We start from the raw sequence: 22,677 nt of genomic DNA on the forward strand, positions 1-22,677 counted from the left end.
AAAAAAAAAAAAAAAAAAAAAAAAAAAAAAAATATTCTGCTCAGCCACGAAGCTCTACTCCTGTAGAGCTTCTGTTAGGGACGTACTCCTCTGGCCCTCAAGCGAGTTATTTCAGACAGAGGCCAAGCGGCAGTTTCCCGTCGTAAATGTAGCAGTGCTTGGGGAGTATCACTGTTATTTAAGCAAATGATCTACTAATTCCAGTCCACCTGGACCTGTAAGTGCTACTACCAGAGAATGTTTTCTCTGGTCTGGAATGAGGGAACATAACTGCATTTTGTTGCTGCATTTGACAGGCAACCTCTGGCCTTCCTTCCAAGGCAGGACCCATACCCGGTACAAGGCAGGGATGGTGCCGAGGAGCAGGGGAGGGGTCCCTTTCTCGATCCCACCAGCCTGGTGCCCTGGTGTAAGGGGCCCCAGGAGCAGCACCTTCTCAGTGGAGAAGGAAGCTTCTGCCTTTCCCTGGGCCCCTCAAGTCCAGGGGCAGAAGCCCTCTGAGTCATCCGCCTGTCCTCCAGGCCGCCGACGCTGTGGGCGAGATCCTGCTGTCCCTCAGCTACCTCCCAACGGCCGAGCGCCTTACAGTGGTCGTGGTGAAAGCCAAGAATCTCATCTGGACCAACGACAAGACCACAGCGGGTAAGGCCCTCCTGGCTGCCTGGCTCCTCCGTGTGGCAGGTGGGAGCCGTGGCCCAGCTGCTAAGCCCTGGGCACCTGGAGGCATCAGCAGGTGTAGGGCACAGTGCCCGGCCCCCCACCCCTGGCTTTGGCTGGGCTCAGGAGCCATGCCCAGTGGGAAGATTAATCTAGCTGGGGAAACATGGGAACCACAGAGGCTGGCAGGGAGCCCCTGTTGGGGAGGGATGGGAGTCTGAGAGCAGGAGGCTGGGGCATTGGTATGAAAACAAGGTAGGCGTTTCCCAGAGGCTGGACTGCATCCCAGATCCCAAACGGGGACCAGGGCCACCGAGATGGTGTGGGTGCCAGGCAGGACCTGATGCGTCAGGTCTGCAGGAGCCTCAGCCCTGAGTAACTGAAAACTGAGGGCTGCAGGAGGCTGACTGGGATCCTGGGGGACCCGGGTCCAGGCAGGTGCAGCAAGGACACCCAGTGGGTGGTAAGTGACGAGCAGACAGCGACTCGTTATTCCAGAGCTGCGTGTCCTTGAGTCAGGCTCCACCGGGCAGGCGCCGGGTGACTCGGGGCTGACATCTGCTTTTGGGCCATTTATAGAATGAAAAGTGGTGGGTCTCCTGAGCTCCCCAGAGCCTCACGTGAGGGGAGCACTCGTGCGGGCTGGGGGGCTGGCTGCCTGAGTCCCAAGCCCAGCTCTTCTCCCGACTCGCGCGCGAGCCTCAGTTTTCTCATCTGTAAAATAGGAACGCATTAAAGGACTGAGGGCAGGACTGCAGGAGAGAGTGGCCAGTGAGCCGCTGTGACCGGGCAGGTCTATGCCAAGTGAGTGTAGCACTGGCTCTCACCCCCACCCCCCTCCCCGCCCACAGACCCCTTCGTCAAGGTGTACCTGCTGCAGGATGGGAGGAAGATGAGCAAAAAGAAGACGGCTGTGAAGAGGGACGACCCTAACCCAGTGTTCAATGAAGCCATGATCTTCTCAGTGCCAGCCATTGTGCTCCAGGTGAGGGGGGATGGCGCAGCGGGTGGGGGCCCCTCTATCCCCTCCAGTCTGTCTCCTCAGAGCTCCTGCAGGGGGTGATGGTTTGCCTTAAGGCATCACCTTTCTAGTCGAGAAGCGTGTATTGAGCACCTACTAGGTACCAGCCCTCTGGTGGGTGCTGGGGATACGGGCACTGCTTCCTTGGTGCTCACAAGGGACAGGCAGGAAAGTCTCCAGACAATCCCCATCCACTAAGAGCATGCCAGACCTTGGCAGTCAGGGGAGGCCTCTGCAGGTGGGGGTAGCTCAGCTGAGATCTGTGGGAAGACAGTTCCCGGTGGAGGGAACTGCAAAGGACTAGGGATGAGCCAGGGCCGACCCAATGCCCAGAGCTCTGGTCCTGAATCTCCCAAGGTGCTGCCTACAGAGGCCCTGTGGAGCTCCCCAGACCCCCACTGGCCTTCAGCAGGCGACGTGCCCCAGGGAGACCCCCTCCCAGCACAGGTATCACAGGCCAAGGGTGGGAGGACTGCAGAGGATGTGCCCTGGGCCACAGAAGTGGCCCGGCTTGCATGCCTCAGAGGATGGGGAGCTCACCACCTTCCCTCACTCCCTCCTTCCATCCTTGGGCATTCCTGACCACGTGAGAAAGTGCTTATGTGCCTTGAGCCAGAACTTGCCCCTTGGCCCTGGGGCTGTACAGAAACCCCCTAATCTCCCCTCTTGGGACAGCCGGTCTGAATTTGAAAGCCCAGAACTCTGCCGCACTCTGGGTGTTCGTAATCCAGGCAAACATCTCAGCATCCCTGGTTGGTCCTGCCTTGCCACCCTCATGGGACAGGCCACGCATCTGCCCCCTGCTTCCCTGGGTGTTCATTAGTGCCACTACTTCTACTCCACAGCCTCCTAGGGTGAGACACTTCTTGGGACCGGAGGTGGGGGAAGGGGAGGGGGAGGGGGGAGGGGGGGAGGGGAAGGAGAGAAGTCAGGCTGGGTTCCAGGTTCAGCTTCACCACTTTGATGTCAAGCAAGTTCTTTCCCTTCCTGTTATGAGTCCAACATGTGATTATCTCAGGATTAACAACAGACATCTATAATGCTCTGACTGTGTGCAGGCACTGCTCTAAGTGCTTTACACCTTTTAACTCATTTCGTTCCCAGAACAGGTGGGAACTATGATTAGCACCATTTTACAGATGGGGAAACTGAGGTAGGAAGAGCCTAAGTCACTGCCCAAGGTCACGCAGCAAGGACGTGGTGAGGCCAGCATTTGCATCTGGGCTGTGAGGTTAGACAGGTCAGAGGTGAGGATTCAGGGGGCCGTGCCTGGCACTGCCCCTGGTCCCTAGCACCCATGTCACTTCCTCCCCAGGACCTGTCTCTCCGTGTGACGGTAGCTGAGAGCAGCAGTGATGGCCGTGGGGGCAACGTGGGCCATGTCATCATTGGGCCGTCGGCCAGCGGCATGGGCACCACGCACTGGAACCAGATGCTGGCCACGCTGCGCAGGCCCGTGTCCATGTGGCACCCTGTCCGGCGAAACTAGCAGCCAGGGCAGGGCCCGGGTGGGCGCCGGAGCCCGGCATGAACTCAGCTCCAACACCCTTCTCTGTAGTCTGGCTGGAACCATGAACGCTGGGGTCCCCCGGTGGAGTCCCCAAGAGCCATCTTGGTCCCTCTATCCAGGCTGCGGTGGAGGAACAGGCCTGGCTGGATGTCTAGGGACCCGGGGTTGTCTCGCACTGAGGACCAGCCATGGCTGGGCCAGGGCCCAGGGAGGGCAGCCAGGCATTGGCCCACTGTGCTCCCATTTTGAGCTCCCCAACAGGCCTGTCCCTTGGCCTTGGGGGGCCTTGGCCTCTCAGAGCTCCCCACATCCCATCCCTGCTGGGAGGCCATGCACAAGGACCACGAGTCTTGGAGGCCACGTGCTGTGCGAGGCACAGGCTGGGGTGACACGAACAAGGCACAGCCCCTAGGATGTCGGGAAGACAGGAACCCCTTGCCCTGGTGATCTGCTCTTTGCGGATGGCGGCCCCTCCACATAGACCTGGGGAGGGCTCTGGGGCCGGGGAGCGGGGGGACAAGATGGGAGCTACGCTGTGAGGGGCAGGGAAAGAACCGAGTGTCCCAGGCCAGTGGCCCGTCTGCAGTATGGCAGGGTAAGAGCATCCCCGTCGCAAACGCAGTTCTCACCCTACTGCCGTGGACACAAGGGCCTCTCTCTGGGCAGGAGGAGAGACCGAGGGACCAGGCCAATCAGTGGCCCTCAGGCCACATGGGACGCTGGGTCATCCTCTATGAAATAGAACTGTAACCCTTATAAGGCCCAGGGGTCCAAAGAGTCCCAGAGCCAGGTCCTTGTGTTCAGGCATTGGCTCCACGGCGTTCGTCGGTGACCCTCCAGGCCAGGCCCTGCGGGGAAGAGAGATGCCTCAGCCTTTGGGGGGCCGGTGGGCAATGGGGCGGCAGAATACAGACTGCCGAGGGGCACGGGAGAGGCCTCTGTGGGCAGCAGGCACCTGGGAGGACATAGTGGAGCAGGAGGCCTTGGGCTGGGCCTTGCAGGAAGGGGCGGCCTGAGCGGTGACCCTGAGGGGAAGTTGAGGGGGTCAGGATGGAGTTGGGGGGGGCAGGCTTGAATGCCAGGCGGGGAGGTGGCTCTGGAGCCTGGTTCAGACCCCCAGGACACCAGCTGCCCAAGGCCGATTCCAGAAGCAGACACCGAGATTCGCAGGCAAGGGGTTTATTGGGGGAGAGCCCTCAGGAGAAACCTGTAAGGCAGAGAGGGAGCTTTGGGGCAAGCGAAGAAGCCAGCAGGTGTGGCTTCAGCGGAGTCCCAACGGTGAGGGCTTGTGCGAATGGCACCCCAGAGGAGTCCTGCCCAGAAGCCAAGGGCTGGGCTGTTACACACCCACAGGAGGGAAGGCGTGCATGGCCTTCTAGGTGTCACTGAGGCAGCTCCAAGCCGCCGAAGGCAGCCCCAGACAAGCAGGCCGCTGTGCGCCCCTTGCAGCTGAGGGGTGGGGTGCCCGCCGGGTTACAGGGATGGGGGGTAGGGAGGTGAGAGGTAGGTCCTCAGGCTGGCTGCCTCTGGACCTGGTGGGCTACGGAGACCCAGGCTCAGTTACCCCCAGTGATGTCAGGGAGCCCAGGGTGGTCTCGGGACCGGAGGCCGCGTGGTGGCTCTCCCCACCTGACACAGCTGTGGCCCGGTCCCAAGGCCAGGCTGTCCACCGTGTGGCCAGCGCCAGGAGGTCTGCGCGGCCCAGGCCAGCCCAAGGCCCCGGGGACACGCAGCTGGCGGGCCCCTGCCGCCTGCCACCCCAGTGGCTCTGCTGTGCAGGCCATTTACTCGCCTGCCTTCTCTTCCCCTTCCATCCCTCCCTCTAACTGCATGAAATGCTGACTGTGCACCCGGATGGGCGTGGTGGAGACCGAGTATGCTGACTGGAATAATTCTAGAACCAAAATAAAGCTGGGGCAGGAGGGAGGGGGCTTCCGGGGAGCCCTGCTCGCCCCAAATCACCTTTGTCTCCAGAAATCAGGGCCTCGGTGCGGGTTGCTCTGAGCATGCCTTCCCCTGCTGCTGGGCGCCCGGAGGAGCAGGAGGGCCCTGTCTGGTTGGGGAGACCATCACAAGGACCCGTGCCGTGAGGCTGCTGGGGAAGCTCTGAGAAGCGGCCCCGAGCCAGCCTGGCAGGGAGAATGCAGAAGGGAATATCAAGGAAGGCTGCCCAGTGGTTTCGCTGAGCTGTGTTCAGGGCAAGAGGGATAAGGCCAGAAATGGGGGGTAAGACCAAAAAAGCCTTCCTGGTTGTGGGAACAGCATGTAGAAAAGGGCAGGAGTGGACAAAAACTTGGCCAATGCATCAACTTTGCTGAAGTTGGGGAGGATGGGGAGAAGGGAGCCCGGGGAAAGGCTTGGAGGGGAGACGGGCCATGTGAGTTCAGTGAGCCAGGCATCGGCCTGGCTTGCAACCCTGCAGACTTAGAGGTAGGTCTGTTGTTGGCTCCTTTTTTGCAGATGTAGAAACTGAAACTCAGAGAGGCTAGGTAACTAGCCCAAGATCACACAGCCAGAGCATCTCAGAGCTGGGATTTGAGCTCAAGCTTTCTGGCTCCTGAGCTCATGACTTAACTTCTAGACCACAATGCCGCCTTCTCCAGCTTCTCAACGGTGGGGCTGAGGGGCAGCAGAGAAGCCTCTCTGGATCCCAGGCTGTTCTGGTTTTCCCCTCCCCTGCCCTGAGAGCATCTCAGAGCTGGGATTTGAGCTCAAGCTTTCTGGCTCCTGAGCTCATGGGCTCCTTTTTTGCAGATGTAGAAACTGAAACTCAGAGAGGCTAGGTAACTAGCCCAAGATCACACAGCCAGAGCATCTCAGAGCTGGGATTTGAGCTCAAGCTTTCTGGCTCCTGAGCTCATGACTTAACTACTAGACCACAATGCCGCCTTCTCCAGCTTCTCAACGGTGGGGCTGAGGGGCAGCAGAGAAGCCTCTCTGGATCCCAGGCTGTTCTGGTTTTCCCCTCCCCTGCCCTGGAAGATCACAGCAAGCATGGAAGGAGGAGAATCTGGGTGGAAATTCTCAGGAGGCCTGCCCACCACAGGGCCTGAAGCAAGAGCTTCTGTGGAACACCACTCCCCCCTCAACCCGGGAGCCCGGCAGACAGAGGTAACCAATGAGACAGGCCTTACAGGAGCCCAAGAAGGGTGGAAACCAGGGAAGGCTTCCTGGAGGAGATGGTGGCACCAGCCTCGCTGGGTGGCGAGGGCTGTGCAGGTGGAGGAGGGAGAGCAGCCTCAAGGCAGGGAAACTGCCTACGCAAAGGTGTCACAGGTGTCTGGGGAGCCACGCAGCCAGCTGGGGCTGGAAAGGCCAGGTGGGGCTGAGCTGGCAGGGGCTGAGCTGGCAGGGCAGCCTCACCCTTCATGTCCAGGGTGAGGCTGAAGGTCCTGGTCCTGCTGGCAGTGAGGCCCTGGGCAGGAGAGGTCAGAGGGAGGGAGGGAGGCAGGGAGGGGTGGGGGCTACTCTAAGCTGCTTTGAAGCGATGACGAGGGACGTCAGCGAGTGCTGCTCTTGGTCAGTGAGGAGCATTGCAGCTGCCTTTAGCAGGGCCCAAACCACGGTACTCCCATCTCTTTCTGCCTCTTCCTCCCCTGCCACCCCGCTCTTCTCCCTGCTCCTCCAGCCCCAGGCCCGTGGGCCTGCCTCAAGGGTCCCAATCCCCCTCTGTCTGGGAGCCCTCAGGAATAGCCGAGTCCCACCCAAGAGGACAGGTATGGAGGTCCCTGTCCTGACAGCGGCGGTGGCGGTCCAGGCCTGCGTGTGGGAGGAGCAGGATGAACCACAGCAGCATCCAGAGGCGACAGCAGCTCGAAGCTTCACGTCCTCTCTCCTGCCTTGTCTATGCCTGCAGACACCTGAAGGGACAGACCAAAAAACTAAATGAACACTCAGACTGGGCCACGGGGCTCCCTCACTCTCCACCCCCTCCCACCCCATTATCAACCTTCCCATCCCACCCAGAAGGGACAATAATGGCGAGACAGGGACAAGTGGCCTGCGGCCCCAGCCCTGAGCTCCAGTTAAATGGCAGCCAGAGTTGGGTTGGTCTGGAGAGGCCAGACAGAAGGGAACTTGGGAGAAGAAGCCCTTCTGTGTTCCACCTGCCATAGGCTGGGTCCGCTGCTTACTTGCTGTGTGACAATTCCTTCCTTTCAAGAGCCTGTTTCCCCATCTGAAGAATAAGCGTATTAGTCAAGAAGACCTCTAAATACACCCACACCCCCACTTATCAGCTGTGGGGTCCTGGGCAAATTATCTATCCCCTTTGTGCCTCAGTTTCCTCATTTGTCAGAGGAGGATAAGAATTACACATACTTCACAGGATGGAATTAAATGCCACATGCCAACTGACTGGCACACAGTGGGTGCTCAGTGAACGTGAGGTCAAGGCTTTGGGTGGAGGAGTTCCAGAGCTCTGGGATATGGTGTTTGGGATGAAAGGGAGGGGAGGGGACATCGGGAGGGGACATCCCAGGAGGCATCGGGAGCAAAGTGTCTGTGTCCCCTTCCAAGGCATCCCAAGGGGACGGACTGGGCCTATGAAGTTCCACCCCCTCTGACACCAACTCCAGGGTGCCTCCATATCCCTCCACTCCTTCAGCCATCCGTAAACACTCCACACCCCAAGCCGGGAACCCGAAGCAGAGCCGGCAGCCCCGGGTGATGACGGTGCAGGGAGCAGAGCGGCCACACGGGGGCAGCAGAGACCCGGCTCCGACAGCAGGGGATTCCGGCCGCAGGGAGAATGGGGGTGGGAGGTCAGAAAATGGGGCAGAGGGGCCAAGGCCACGGGGGCCTTGGAGCAGATGGAGGCCGGAGGGTGGTCACCTGTCTACTGACCCGACACTCAGGTCATTCGCTGAATTCACTCATCCATGCAACTGTTGTTCCTTTATTTCTTCAGTTTGTAAATGCTTTTGAGGCAGCCCATCTTCCTTCCTTTCTCTTTCCCTTGCTCCTTCCTTTTCCTTGTTTGTCCAGCCAGTGAACTGGACATAACATCCTGAGCCACAGCTGGATGCCAGCCTGGGGCAGGCACTCCTGTCTGGGATACAGAGATGGGTGGGACTCGGCCCCACCCTGGAGGTGCTCAAGGTTTGGCTGGGGGCTGGAAGATCCTGCCTGGCCAGCTGCATCCGAAGGAGGGGATTCCACCTCAGGCCGAGGGCCTGGGGTCTGCAGGGCAGTGACCCGCTGAGCAGGGTGCTGAAGGACTCTGGACCTGGGACTGGTGGGGCCTCAAGGGGATGAGTCACCCACAGGCTGGTAGTGACCAGGAGCCATAGAAAACAGTAAGACAGTAAACAGTACCCTGACCAGGTAGACTGTGGCTTGGGCCGCCTCCCCACTCCAAAATAAACTCCAGGAAAACGGTGCCGTCCAGGGCCTGGCAATGTCTGAGATTTGGAGAAATTCCCTGCCAACCAAGGCAGATTTCCCCAGCCCAGTGACTAATCTCCCTCTCGCAGAATCAGGAGCACAGAGTGGGAGTGAGGCTGGGTTTAACATCAGGAGACCTGGGTTGAAATCCTGGCTCTGGGTCGTGCTAGCCTGACACAAGCCAATGCCTTTCTCTGAGCCTCAGCTCCCAAATCTCTGAGCCTCAGCTCCCAAATCTGTAGCCAATGCCTTTCTCTGAGCCTCAGCTCCCGATCTCCCGCTCTGCCCAGCTCACAGTCTGAGCACTAAATGAAATAATGCACATGAGGTGTGATGTTGGGAGACAGCCCAGCTTTGTCGCCAGACCTGGGTTCAAACTCAGAGCTCTGCCTCTTGCTAGCTGTGGATCTTAGACAAGAGCTTAAACCTCTCTGGGCCTCAAGTGTCCCATCTGTAAACCAGGGCTAACACTTCCCACCTGCTAACACTTCCCACCTGCTAGGGGACAGTGCCTCCACACGGCTGGCAATCCATTAATGGGCGCTGTTACTATTAGGAAATGTTCAGTGAAACTCTAAAGCATGACGCACATCGGGAGTGTCATTAGAGTGATTATCCCCATAGCAACCAAGGCCAAAAGCCTGTCTGACTCTCAGCTCCCTCCACCCCTGGTCTGGCCCCACCTGCTTCCCAGCCTTGCCACCCAAAGCCGGATGACAGCAGTAGTGGAGAGACTAGGGGATGACGAGGCTGACAGCTGATCGTTGGGGGATGGGGTGCCTCCCCACCACTCCTTGGGGCAGGGAGTCCTGATCAGTGGCTACACACCCAGCTTGGTGCCAGGTCACTGCCCAGCCCTTTGGTGGTTTCGGGGAGGAAGGGGCCTGAAGGGTGGGGATGTCCTGGGGCACTCCCTCCATCCAGGTGAGGCTTCATTCAGCCTGCTGACTGTGGCCCTGGGTGAGCCTGGAATGGGAGTCAGGGGTCTGGGCTCTGCCTCTGTGCAGTAGGGGCCGTGACTCTTGCCCTGGCTGCCTCTTTGGGCCACAGTGAGGTTTAAAGGGGGCTGAGGGTGGTTTTTCACCTGCATGGCTTGGAACTCCATGAGGAATGATGTCATGACCTGTGTGGGGAAGGGTGTGAAACCCCAAGACTTCTGCCCTCTGTTTGTCTGAGCTTCAGTGAAAACAGTCCAAGATCTGGGGGGCCCTTGTGCCCATTTTTTAAATACATATTTTGACCCTGGCTACTAACAGGGGTGGGAGGTCAGGTGACAGTGAGTTTCCAGTTCAATTCTGTCTTTATTCCTGGCATCCAAAGTGCTCCACTCTCCAGTCCCTAATTAACCCTCAGCCTCACCCTCTGCACCAGTTCCCCAAACCAACCTCACCATCATCACAGGGAAGAACGACACCACGCTCCCCAACCCCCTGGCAAAGGATACCCCCCTCCCCCTTACCTCCATACCTTGCACGTGCTGTTGCCTCCGTTTGGAACACTTTTTCCTCCCACCATCTAACTGTGTCTCACTTTTTCCTGCAGACTCTGGCCCCTTTTCTCAGAAGGGTTTCCTGACCACCCCCAACCCCGGTGAGGAGCCCCTCTTCCTGACTCCCGTCCGCTGCCTGTCCCCCTGACTGTTGTAGCTCTTGTCACAGTGATGTCCTGCCTGTCTCCCATTCTAGGCTGTGGGAGACTTTGACTTCAACGGTTCAGGGTCCCCAGGTCCTTGGGCACAGGGGGCCATCAGTGTTGGTTAAATTATAAGAATCACTCACACATGGCATCACCAACCACGTACCAGACCCTACTCTAAGCACTTGAGAGATGGAAGGTTTCATCGCTTTCTCCAGACCATGACCGAGGCAGAGGTGAGACCCGCCGGTAGTGAGACTTCCCGGTGCTGGCTGGGGGAGGGTAGGCCCAGCTGGCTGTGCCAGTGACTAATGCATAAAGGCCTGCCGGATCACCCCCTTCCCACCTGCCCTGAAACACCTGCAGGGAGGCCCTGGTGTGGAGGGCTTCTCCAGAACTCTGGGGAAACGCACATTCATTCATTCACTCATTCATTCATCCATCAAAAGTCACCAGCTCCTGCTGGGTGCCCCGCCTAGACTGGGCACCAGGTACCCAGTCCCTGTCCCCAGCAAGCAGGTGGGCCAGCAGGGCTGACCCCCACCTCCCTTCTCCCGGGGAAGTGGGCCAGGACGCTCTTCCTTCCCCGTCCACACCGTCACTGCCCAGCTACGTGTCTGCTCCCCATCAGACCCGGGGGCGCTCCTGAGGACGGAGGCCGAGTCTCGGTGCCCCCTCCTGTGCCCTAGCGCCCCACACAGAGGTGTGTCTTCCTCGGGCCGCCTGGGACTTGGGACCTGGGACGGGAGGGGCAGGGCCGAGCCGGCGCCAGGCCACGGAATTCCGCCCGGCCCCTCACCTGAGCCGCCAGCCGCCGCCCGCACTTCCTCGCCCCGCCCCGCCCCGCCCCGCCGCGCCCCGCCCCGCCCCTTCCACATTCCTGCCCCACCGGCCCCGAGGCCGCGGCTCCGCTCGCGCCCGGCCCTCCCTCCGCTGCCCCGCGATGAAGGCGGCCCAGGCCGCGGGCGAGGGGGCGCCGCCCGGCGCGCGGTCAGTCAAGGTGGTCCTGGTGGGCGACGGCGGCTGCGGGAAGACGTCGCTGCTGATGGTCTTCGCCGAGGGCGCCTTCCCCGAGGTGAGTTGCCAGCCCCTCGGGCGCGGCGGGGCGCCGCGGCCTGGGTGCATCCTTCCCCAGCCCGGGAGGGACGTGCGCCCGTTCTGCCTCCCCGCAGAGCGTGGGGTCGAAGGCAGTTCTCACCTTGCCCGCGGGAGTGGCATCGCCTGTCAAGTGCCAAGAATGCCACCTACCTGGGGGAGGTGTCCCGCGGACTGACTTAGGCAGCCTGGGGAACGTAGCGGGTCCTACGAGAGCACTTGGTGGCACAGCATGGCTAAGTGGGACGGACAGCCTTGGCTTCGAATCGCGGCTTTGCGACTTACCGCTGTGCGCCCTGGGGCCAGCCGCTTACCCTCTCGGTGCCTGTTTCCTTAACTGCGTAATAGGAATAACGGTGGTGCCCACCTCCCCGGGTCGCAGTGATGAGAGAGTTCATACAGGTCAGGGGCTCAGCTCTGAGCTGCAACAGGAAGGACTCACTGAAAAGTGGCCAGCGTTTTTCTTGGGAGACATCGTGTCTTCCCCCAGCTCTTGCCCCTACAGTGGATGTCCCGTGGGCTCAGCCTTGGAGGGTAAGAGCACACCAGCCGCTCAGACAGCTGGGTTAGCACCTCAGTCTCCTCCAACAAACTCTGGGGCCCTCAGTACTTTGCTCAGCCTCTGTGAGCCTCCGACCCCTCACTCGACCTCGCCGGGTGGAGAGACCCGAGGGTGGTGGTGAGACCCGAGGGTGGTGGTGAGGTGGAAGGTAAGGCTGAGAGACGGCCCCGAGTTGTACCTGCCATGTCCTTGACGCCTGAGCATGTGGCCGGGTGGAGAGACCCGAGGGTGGTGGTGAGGTGGAAGGTAAGGCTGAGAGACGGCCCCGAGTTGTACCTGCCATGTCCTTGACGCCTGAGCATGTGGACTGTCACTCCTTCGCCGACATGCCTACTGCCTGTCCAGGCGAACTCACCGGCACCAGGACAGGGGCTGGACACACCCACCCACCGTGCCCCACTCAGCCCAGTTCCCCTGGGAGTCCATGCATGGGTCTGCTTCCAGCATCACGTCCCCCTGCCTGCTGATCCCAGCCCCCGCCAAAGCCCTGGGGTGGTACAGCACTGGGGGGTTGGATGCGGGAGGCAGGAGCGGCCGGGCCTGCTAACCCAGAGTCAGCCTTTCTTTCCACTGTGGCAGCATCGAGCCAACTCTTGCTTTGTGGTTTTTGGAGCTGATGTCACATCCTTTGGCCAGTCACATTTTTTTTCAGCTGGGGGGAGGGATGTGTTTCCAGGCCCCCAGATGCTGCCTGTTAGAACCCAACAATTATGGCAGTGTGGGGAGTACCACAGAGTGCCACAGAGAGGCTAGGCCAGCCGGGGCCCAGGAGCAGTGCTGGGAGGGGTGGTCCCTCACCACCGCTGTCCTGGGCTCTGAGACGGCCTTGAGAGTGAGACCCATCCCAATTGCAGAGAGGTTACAGTGCGGAAATGGGCATCTCACAGTTGATGGACAGCGTGTGTTTTACACAATTTTTTAAAAATTAATTAATTTATTTATTATTATTATTTTTGGCTGCGTTGGGTCTCTGTTGCTGCACGCAGGCTTTCTCTAGTTGCAGCGAGGGGCTACTCTTCGTTGTGGTGCACGGGCTTCTCCTGGAGGTGGCTTCTCTTGTTGCGGAGCACGGTCTCTAGGCGCACGGGCTTCAGTAGTCGTGGCTCACGGGCTCTAGAGAGCAGGCTCAGTAGTTGTGGCGCACGGGCTTAGTTGCTCCGCGGCATGTGGGATCTTCCCGGACCAGGGCTCGAACCCGTGTCCCCTGCATTGGCAGGCGGATTCTTAACCACTGCGCCACCAGGGAAGTCCGGACAGTGCATGGTGAAGGACACTCTGAAAGGAAAAGGAGAACATACCTGTCACCAGAGGGCTGGACCTGCCTTGTCTGAGTTCCTTTCCTGTTTGGGCACCCTGATTTCCTGGGACCTGTCTGCCTCCAGGCACAAGAGACACCTCTCCATTTATTTATTTATCTATCTATCTATTTATTTATTTATTTATCTATTTATTTATTTATCTGGGCACCTCCCGGCTTGCGGGATCTTAGTTCCCCGACCAGGTTTCGAACCCAGGCCCCAGCACAGAAAGCACAGGGTCCTAACCACTGGACAGCCAGGGAATTCCCAAGAGACCTCTTCATTGAAAAGAAACACAAGGTCTGAGAGCTGGCAAGGCCTTCATTTTACAGATGGGAAAACTGAGGCCAGAGAGAAGAGTCTTGCCTCAGGGCACAGGGCCCCACAGTGTCCCCCGGTCTGTGGTTACCCCACCCAGCCCTGAGCAAGGGAGCGAGGCCTGGGCACCCAAGATGCAGGCGGTCCAGCACGCCCCTTGGTGCAAAGGGCTTGTGTCGTGGCAGGGTTTTGAAAACCTTCTCCGCTGTTGCTCAGACCCCGTCTGTAAAAGCTCCCCCCTTTCATTCCTGCACGTGTGTAAAAGCCCGTCCTGCTTCCATTCATCCCGCCTTTGTGGAGAGGGGGTGAGCTCAGGCTCAGCAGGCCCGGGGTGGAGGGGCCTCTGGCCTGGGTGACCTCCCCCTGGGGCCAGGCAGGGCAGGTAAGAGAGACAGAAACAGGGGCATCCCGGTTGGATTGTGAAAGGTTGAGAGGCAAAGGAGGGACCCTCGAAAGCTAGGAGCTCCCCAGGGCAGGCAATGAGTCTTTATCAGTTGCTCCCAGGTGTCCAGAATCGGATCCAGAGAAGGTGCTCATGAATGAATGAATGAGTGAGTGAGTGAGTGAATGAGCAAACATAGGTTAATGTCATTCCAGGAGGAGGGGACGGCAGGAAGGAAGGCTCAGAAATGGGACAGTCTGGACGAGGACAGAGATAAAAATAACAGTCCTGGCACGTGTAGAGTGCTTATTTTCTACCAGGCCCTGTGCTCAGGGCTCCACATGAAGCGCCTCCTTGAATCCTTTCAGCAACGTGCTGCGCTGGGGGCTTTAATAGACCCACTTTTTAGGCGCAGAGGAGGCCAGGGAGGCTCAGTGCCTTGGGAGGGTGCACAGCTACAGAGTGGCAGCTCTAGGCCTCCACCCACTGGCCGACTCCCCTCCAGAAATTACTCCACTCTGCTCCAAACTACTCCAAAGAGCGGCAGTGCCACGGACACTCCTGGGCTCTGGCCTGGGCACCGCGACCACCCGCTTCAGATGCTGCCTTCTCAGCTGCCCCCTTGACCCCTTCTTCCTCAGAGCTACACCCCCACGGCATTCGAGCAGCTCACCGTGAATCTGCACGTGAAGGGCAAACCCGTGCACCTCCAAATCTGGGACACAGCAGGTGGGTGCCAGGCTGGGGCAGGGGCAGAGTGGGAGCAAGGGCCCCACTCCCTTCCTTCCGAACCGGGGAGGCCAGCCAGTCTCCAGGGAACAGGTGTTGGCCAGGATTAGGGCCCCCGGGAGCCTGAACCCTCCTCGCTTCGGCACCTGTGTCTGCTGCTTCCCCAGCCCAGAGCAGCCCACCATGTCCTGGAGATGAATCGGAGCTCTTAGCTCTCAAGGGCTGGACTGTTTCTGGCCTCCTGAGCGGTCCACCCTGGCTTTAGCTTCTTTAAGATCTGTTTGAACATGACCTCTGCCCTCTAGCCTCCTGACCTAGCCCACAAGAGGGTTCAGAGTCAAATCTACATCAGAACTCAAAGCTAAACTCCGGGAATCCCAGCAGCCCCCTTACCTTGGTTGGGCTGTGATATCTTTGCCCAGGTCGTGCCTGCCTTTTTCTCCTCATCCCCCATCCCCGCCCAAGTCCAGGGCAAAGGCCTCAGACATCCCCCACTCCTTCCAGAACAGGGCTCTCTCAGCAGTGGTCTCGCCCAGGCCAGGGCTGGCACGTCCCACAGGCCAGCCAGGGGAACACAGCCCCGGGGGGGCCATTCGCGTGTTGGATCCTGAGGCGCAGATCTCGGCCCTGGTCCAGATCATCCCCACCCACACCCGCCCCTGCTCTTGGCTAGGGTGACCTCCCTGGCGCTGGGGAGGTGCTGACAATGGGCAGGAGATCTGGAGGGAGTGACCACCCCCCTCCTACCCAGGGCAAGTCGACTACGACCGCCTGCGGCCCCTGTTCTACCCTGACGCCAGCGTCCTGCTCCTCTGCTTTGACGTCACCAGCCCACACAGCTCTGACAACATCTCTAACCGGGTGGGTACAGCAGGCGGCGGGCAGAGAGGCACAGCCCCACAGCCGGACCACTCTGCCCCACCCCTGCCCTTGACCCAGCAGACTGTCAGAGCTCGGCAGGCCCTGGATGACTTCGGGTCCAGTGCCTTTGGCATAAATATGGGGAAACTGAGGCCTAGAGAGACTTAGCCAGGGTCCCACAGGGATTCGGTGGCAGGGTCTGGACTGGCCCTCTGACTCCCGGTCCAGTGCTCCTTGTCTGCCCCATACTGCAGACTCAGAACGCTGTGGCTCTTTCTACCGTGACCCTGCCTGAAGATGCTGGGCGACCCAGACGCCCCTGCATCTCCCCAGCCTGGGCCCGCCCAAGGTCACACGAGCCATCAGTTTCCAGCAGCTCTCAGCCTCCGTCAGTGTGACTGCTGGCTCCCAGCGGCCTCCCAGGATGTCCCCCAGTTATCTCAGAGGCTCCTGAGGCTGCACACAGGTGTCAGGGAAACGGTCCCGTGAGGTAGGTCCTCTGCTCCTACCCAGCAGCCACAGCCCCGCCCCCACTGCTGCCAGGGCCTCCATGCACGTGTGAATGGCATGCTCCAGGGTTCCTCAGAGCACAGCCAGTGACAGCATTAGTAAGCGTAACCACGACGATGATGGCAGCATTTATCGAGAACTTACTGTGTGCCGGGTACTGTTCTAGGCACCAAGGACCAGACAAGTGGTGGCTGGGACCGGGGTGCCTGCAGGGGCGGTGGTGAGAGGCCAGCGGGTAGTGAATCTGTTCGGAAGGCAGAACCCAACCGTCAGCGTTTGCAGATGGATTGGACATGGGTGGGAGAGAGACATTTGATCAGAGCACCTGGAAGGTGGACTTGCCATTTCCCAAGATGAGAAGGAGCAAGCTGGGGGCAGGGAGGTGGGCGATGGAGGCCCGTTGGGCATCCCAGTGGAGGGTCAGGCAGGCAGGCAGAAGTCTGAGGCTGCAGTTCCTGGGAGGGGGCAGGGCTGGGCAGATCCATTTAGGAGTTGCTGGTGGGGAAGAGCTGTGGACTAGGCTTGGGGGAGAGGGGGGCTGTCACCTGGAGACCTGAGGTCAACCCGGAGAGTGCAGCCCTGGGGTGAAGCACAGGCCAGGTTTCAGAGGAGGGGGTGATCGCTGATGTCAGGGCTCAGGTAGGATGAGGTCTGAGGATTCCCTGTTGCGTTTAGCAAAGAGGAGTCAGGGAGGAGACCCTTTTCAAGGGCAGTTTTGTGGAGGGGAGGATTTGCTGGGACCGCACACAGGCCCCATCTGGCTCCAGAAGCCAGACGGTTTGATGTCAATTTTTCCTGAAACTGAGCAGGCGGGCGCTGCTAGAGATCTAAAGCCTGGATTCCAGGCTCCCAGGTTATAGTCCAGACTGAAATAACCAGGCCCTGGAGCCACATTCCAAAGAGCAGCTGACACGGGACAGGAGTGCCCCCTCCAACAGGCAAACAGCTGCTGCAACCATTTTGTGAGCTGCTTTAGTTTTAAAGCCTCACTGATTTCTTTATATATTTTACCCTGTTGGGGAGATGGTCATGGGACCCCTTACCTTGCAGAGGTAGGATTCTACAGCAGGTGGGAACCGGGCTCTGGGTGCCACCCCCGGGTTCAAATTCTGCCACTTCCAGTTGTGTGACCAAGGCCAAGTTATATAACCTCTCTGAGCCTCAGTTAGTGCCTCGGTACAATGGGATTGGTGATCGAACTTGCTTCATAGGGACTTGGGGGGTTAATGTGTTCGCTACATGTAAAGTCTTAGCCTGGCACAGAGTAGTTCTCCCTAAACTGGCTTTGCTGATTATTGTTGTGGGGGTCTACCTGGAGGGCAGGAGAGCGGCCCACTCCCCTGATGGCTCACACACACCCCCTCACCACCTCCCTCCCCACAGTGGTACCCGGAGGTGAATCACTTCTGCAAGGGGGTGCCCATCATCGTCGTGGGCTGCAAGACTGACCTGCGCAAGGACAAGTTGCTGGTGAAGAAGCTGCGGAAAAATAGGTTGGAACCTGTGACCTACCACAGGGTAGGAAACCCAGCCCAGGGCACGGGGGTAGGGGTGCCAGGAGAGGAAACCCCCGGGGTAACGCTGCTCCGGCCCAGCCTCTCAGCAGCACCAGACATCTGGCACCCGCAGGGTGCGGGTCAGGGTAGGGGTTGTTTTGGAGGCAGTCATGGTCAAGAACTGCCGGGCTTGGAAGTTTCCAGCTGTGGGATGGAGAGTGAGTGAGTGTGGTGCACATCAGATGGTCCTGCCTACCCGCTTCACAGCTGGGGGGGACCCCCAGGTCTTCAGTCCGCAGGTCCCTCTCTGCAGCATGCCTGGGTCAGGCCGGGAAGTTAATTAGTTGATGCCTCGAGAGGCAGAGACCCAGCCGGGAACTGAGGCAGGAAAGCCGATGAAGCCATCGATGGGCTTGGTCAGGCCAGGGGACAGGAGCTGTGGGTGTCCTAGGAAGACGCACCTAGGATGGCCAAGGGGGCTGGGGGTTGGCTGGACGTGAGGCCCCAGCGGCACCCACCTGACAGCGGCCCCATCCCCTCTCCCTGTTAGGGCCAGGAGATGGCTCGGGCCGTGGGCGCCGTGGCCTACCTCGAGTCACCTCCAAATCTGGGACACAGCAGGTGGGTGCCAGGCTGGGGCAGGGGCAGAGTGGGAGCAAGGGCCCCACTCCCTTCCTTCCGAACCGGGGAGGCCAGCCAGTCTCCAGGGAACAGGTGTTGGCCAGGATTAGGGCCCCCGGGAGCCTGAACCCTCCTCGCTTCGGCACCTGTGTCTGCTGCTTCCCCAGCCCAGAGCAGCCCACCATGTCCTGGAGATGAATCGGAGCTCTTAGCTCTCAAGGGCTGGACTGTTTCTGGCCTCCTGAGCGGTCCACCCTGGCTTTAGCTTCTTTAAGATCTGTTTGAACGTGACCTCTGCCCTCTAGCCTCCTGACCTAGCCCACAAGAGGGTTCAGGGTCAAATCTACATCAGAACTCAAAGCTAAACTCCGGGAATCCCAGCAGCCCCCTTACCTTGGTTGGGCTGTGATATCTTTGCCCAGGTCGTGCCTGCCTTTTTCTCCTCATCCCCCATCCCCGCCCAAGTCCAGGGCAAAGGCCTCAGACATCCCCCACTCCTTCCAGAACAGGGCTCTCTCAGCAGTGGTCTCGCCCAGGCCAGGGCTGGCACGTCCCACAGGCCAGCCAGGGGAACACAGCCCCGGGGGGGCCATTCGCGTGTTGGATCCTGAGGCGCAGATCTCGGCCCTGGTCCAGATCATCCCCACCCACACCCGCCCCTGCTCTTGGCTAGGGTGACCTCCCTGGCGCTGGGGAGGTGCTGACAATGGGCAGGAGATCTGGAGGGAGTGACCACCCCCCTCCTACCCAGGGCAAGTCGACTACGACCGCCTGCGGCCCCTGTTCTACCCTGACGCCAGCGTCCTGCTCCTCTGCTTTGACGTCACCAGCCCACACAGCTCTGACAACATCTCTAACCGGGTGGGTACAGCAGGCGGCGGGCAGAGAGGCACAGCCCCACAGCCGGACCACTCTGCCCCACCCCTGCCCTTGACCCAGCAGACTGTCAGAGCTCGGCAGGCCCTGGATGACTTCGGGTCCAGTGCCTTTGGCATAAATATGGGGAAACTGAGGCCTAGAGAGACTTAGCCAGGGTCCCACAGGGATTCGGTGGCAGGGTCTGGACTGGCCCTCTGACTCCCGGTCCAGTGCTCCTTGTCTGCCCCATACTGCAGACTCAGAACGCTGTGGCTCTTTCTACCGTGACCCTGCCTGAAGATGCTGGGCGACCCAGACGCCCCTGCATCTCCCCAGCCTGGGCCCGCCCAAGGTCACACGAGCCATCAGTTTCCAGCAGCTCTCAGCCTCCGTCAGTGTGACTGCTGGCTCCCAGCGGCCTCCCAGGATGTCCCCCAGTTATCTCAGAGGCTCCTGAGGCTGCACACAGGTGTCAGGGAAACGGTCCCGTGAGGTAGGTCCTCTGCTCCTACCCAGCAGCCACAGCCCCGCCCCCACTGCTGCCAGGGCCTCCATGCACGTGTGAATGGCATGCTCCAGGGTTCCTCAGAGCACAGCCAGTGACAGCATTAGTAAGCGTAACCACGACGATGATGGCAGCATTTATCGAGAACTTACTGTGTGCCGGGTACTGTTCTAGGCACCAAGGACCAGACAAGTGGTGGCTGGGACCGGGGTGCCTGCAGGGGCGGTGGTGAGAGGCCAGCGGGTAGTGAATCTGTTCGGAAGGCAGAACCCAACCGTCAGCGTTTGCAGATGGATTGGACATGGGTGGGAGAGAGACATTTGATCAGAGCACCTGGAAGGTGGACTTGCCATTTCCCAAGATGAGAAGGAGCAAGCTGGGGGCAGGGAGGTGGGCGATGGAGGCCCGTTGGGCATCCCAGTGGAGGGTCAGGCAGGCAGGCAGAAGTCTGAGGCTGCAGTTCCTGGGAGGGGGCAGGGCTGGGCAGATCCATTTAGGAGTTGCTGGTGGGGAAGAGCTGTGGACTAGGCTTGGGGGAGAGGGGGGCTGTCACCTGGAGACCTGAGGTCAACCCGGAGAGTGCAGCCCTGGGGTGAAGCACAGGCCAGGTTTCAGAGGAGGGGGTGATCGCTGATGTCAGGGCTCAGGTAGGATGAGGTCTGAGGATTCCCTGTTGCGTTTAGCAAAGAGGAGTCAGGGAGGAGACCCTTTTCAAGGGCAGTTTTGTGGAGGGGAGGATTTGCTGGGACCGCACACAGGCCCCATCTGGCTCCAGAAGCCAGACGGTTTGATGTCAATTTTTCCTGAAACTGAGCAGGCGGGCGCTGCTAGAGATCTAAAGCCTGGATTCCAGGCTCCCAGGTTATAGTCCAGACTGAAATAACCAGGCCCTGGAGCCACATTCCAAAGAGCAGCTGACACGGGACAGGAGTGCCCCCTCCAACAGGCAAACAGCTGCTGCAACCATTTTGTGAGCTGCTTTAGTTTTAAAGCCTCACTGATTTCTTTATATATTTTACCCTGTTGGGGAGATGGTCATGGGACCCCTTACCTTGCAGAGGTAGGATTCTACAGCAGGTGGGAACCGGGCTCTGGGTGCCACCCCCGGGTTCAAATTCTGCCACTTCCAGTTGTGTGACCAAGGCCAAGTTATATAACCTCTCTGAGCCTCAGTTAGTGCCTCGGTACAATGGGATTGGTGATCGAACTTGCTTCATAGGGACTTGGGGGGTTAATGTGTTCGCTACATGTAAAGTCTTAGCCTGGCACAGAGTAGTTCTCCCTAAACTGGCTTTGCTGATTATTGTTGTGGGGGTCTACCTGGAGGGCAGGAGAGCGGCCCACTCCCCTGATGGCTCACGCACACCCCCTCACCACCTCCCTCCCCACAGTGGTACCCGGAGGTGAATCACTTCTGCAAGGGGGTGCCCATCATCGTCGTGGGCTGCAAGACTGACCTGCGCAAGGACAAGTTGCTGGTGAAGAAGCTGCGGAAAAATAGGTTGGAACCTGTGACCTACCACAGGGTAGGAAACCCAGCCCAGGGCACGGGGGTAGGGGTGCCAGGAGAGGAAACCCCCGGGGTAACGCTGCTCCGGCCCAGCCTCTCAGCAGCACCAGACATCTGGCACCCGCAGGGTGCGGGTCAGGGTAGGGGTTGTTTTGGAGGCAGTCATGGTCAAGAACTGCCGGGCTTGGAAGTTTCCAGCTGTGGGATGGAGAGTGAGTGAGTGTGGTGCACATCAGATGGTCCTGCCTACCCGCTTCACAGCTGGGGGGGACCCCCAGGTCTTCAGTCCGCAGGTCCCTCTCTGCAGCATGCCTGGGTCAGGCCGGGAAGTTAATTAGTTGATGCCTCGAGAGGCAGAGACCCAGCCGGGAACTGAGGCAGGAAAGCCGATGAAGCCATCGATGGGCTTGGTCAGGCCAGGGGACAGGAGCTGTGGGTGTCCTAGGAAGACGCACCTAGGATGGCCAAGGGGGCTGGGGGTTGGCTGGACGTGAGGCCCCAGCGGCACCCACCTGACAGCGGCCCCATCCCCTCTCCCTGTTAGGGCCAGGAGATGGCTCGGGCCGTGGGCGCCGTGGCCTACCTCGAGTGCTCGGCTCTGCTCCAGGAGAATGTCCACACCATCTTCCAGGAGGCGGCCAAGGTGGCCCTCAGCAGCCGCCGTCGCAACTGCTGGAGGCGGATGACCCAGAGCTGTTGTGTGGCGACCTGATGGCCTGGGGCGCTCCTTCCCTGACCACACCAGCAGCACAGGAAGGAGCTGGGCGCTGACCTTCTGGCCAGTTGGCTGAGCTGGACCTAGTCCCCAGGCTGTGACCACCGAACTGTACCTCAAACGGATGTGCACCTCCGAGGCCGGGACCCTGACCCTGGCGCTGGTATCCCTGGACTGGAGAGGAACCCCTCTGAGGCCTGAGGAAGGGGGTTCCGGGCTCACCAGCCCTGTGGAGGGCTAGGCCTGGAGACCCCTGGAATCACTCCCAGCTCCCAGCCCTGGACTACACATCCTGGAGCAGCCTGTGCAGCCTGGCGCCACCTCGTGGCTCTTCCCGGGGCTGCACCTTCAGGACCCGGTGGTGCTAGGACCCTCCAGCCAGAACTCACACCCTGCCCCGCCCCCTTCGCCCTGCCCATCCCAGTGGTAACTGTAACACTAAAATGACATCACTTGTCAGTTGCGTCACACCTCTTGTTTCGAAATGCCTTTACACACACGTTCCGTGGTGGATAAGAGCACACCCCACGTAGGCACTGGATCCAGTGTAACTACCTGGATCCAAACCCAGCTTTCTCACTTTAGAACCCTGGGCAAGTTCCTTGAACTCTCTGGGCCTCTCATCTGTGAAATGGGACCAATCACAGCTGACCTCATGGAGCTTTGGGATGAGTAAGAGCATCATGAGACACCTGCGAAGAACTTAGCAGGTGCCTGGCACACAGTAAGTGCTCACAAAAGGTTCACAAGCGGGCTTCCCTGGTGGCGCAGTGGTTGAGAGTCCGCTTGCCGATGCAGGGGACGCGGGTTCGTGCCCCGGTCCGGGAAAATCCCACATGCCGCGGAGCGGCTGGGCCCGTGAGCCATGGCCACTGGGCCTGCACGTCCGGAGCCTGTGCTCCGCAACGGGAGAGGCCACAGCAGTGAGAGGCCCGCGTACCGCAAAAAAAAAAAAAAAAAAAAAAAGGTTCACAAGTATCACTTTTATTTATGATAAATACAATAGACA

The 22,677-nt window shown here is 59.7% G+C and overlaps 2 protein-coding genes across 2 annotated transcripts in view; both read left to right on the forward strand.

Annotated features, from left to right (window-relative positions):
* The window catches only part of SYT12 (synaptotagmin 12), a 14,475-nt gene extending 11,308 nt beyond the window's left edge, over positions 1-3,167 (forward strand). The window contains exons 5-7 of the mRNA XM_028501642.1: positions 522-642; positions 1,509-1,642; positions 2,994-3,167. Of these exons, the coding sequence (XP_028357443.1) occupies positions 522-642; positions 1,509-1,642; positions 2,994-3,167 (429 nt within the window). The remainder of the gene's footprint in view (positions 1-521; positions 643-1,508; positions 1,643-2,993) is intronic.
* Positions 3,168-11,093: 7,926 nt separating this feature from the next.
* On the forward strand, positions 11,094-22,127 carry RHOD (ras homolog family member D). Its single transcript, XM_055078666.1, has 3 exons — positions 11,094-11,283; positions 17,347-17,481; positions 21,498-22,127. Exons 1-3 carry the CDS (start codon positions 11,152-11,154, stop codon positions 21,663-21,665), a joined length of 435 nt encoding a protein of 144 aa, XP_054934641.1. The 5' UTR covers positions 11,094-11,151; the 3' UTR covers positions 21,666-22,127.
* The last annotated feature ends 550 nt before the right edge of the window (positions 22,128-22,677 follow it).

Source organism: Physeter macrocephalus, chromosome 16 (assembly GCF_002837175.3).
Source record: "Physeter macrocephalus isolate SW-GA chromosome 16, ASM283717v5, whole genome shotgun sequence".
In the NCBI taxonomy this organism is placed as follows: Eukaryota; Metazoa; Chordata; class Mammalia; order Artiodactyla; family Physeteridae; genus Physeter; species Physeter macrocephalus.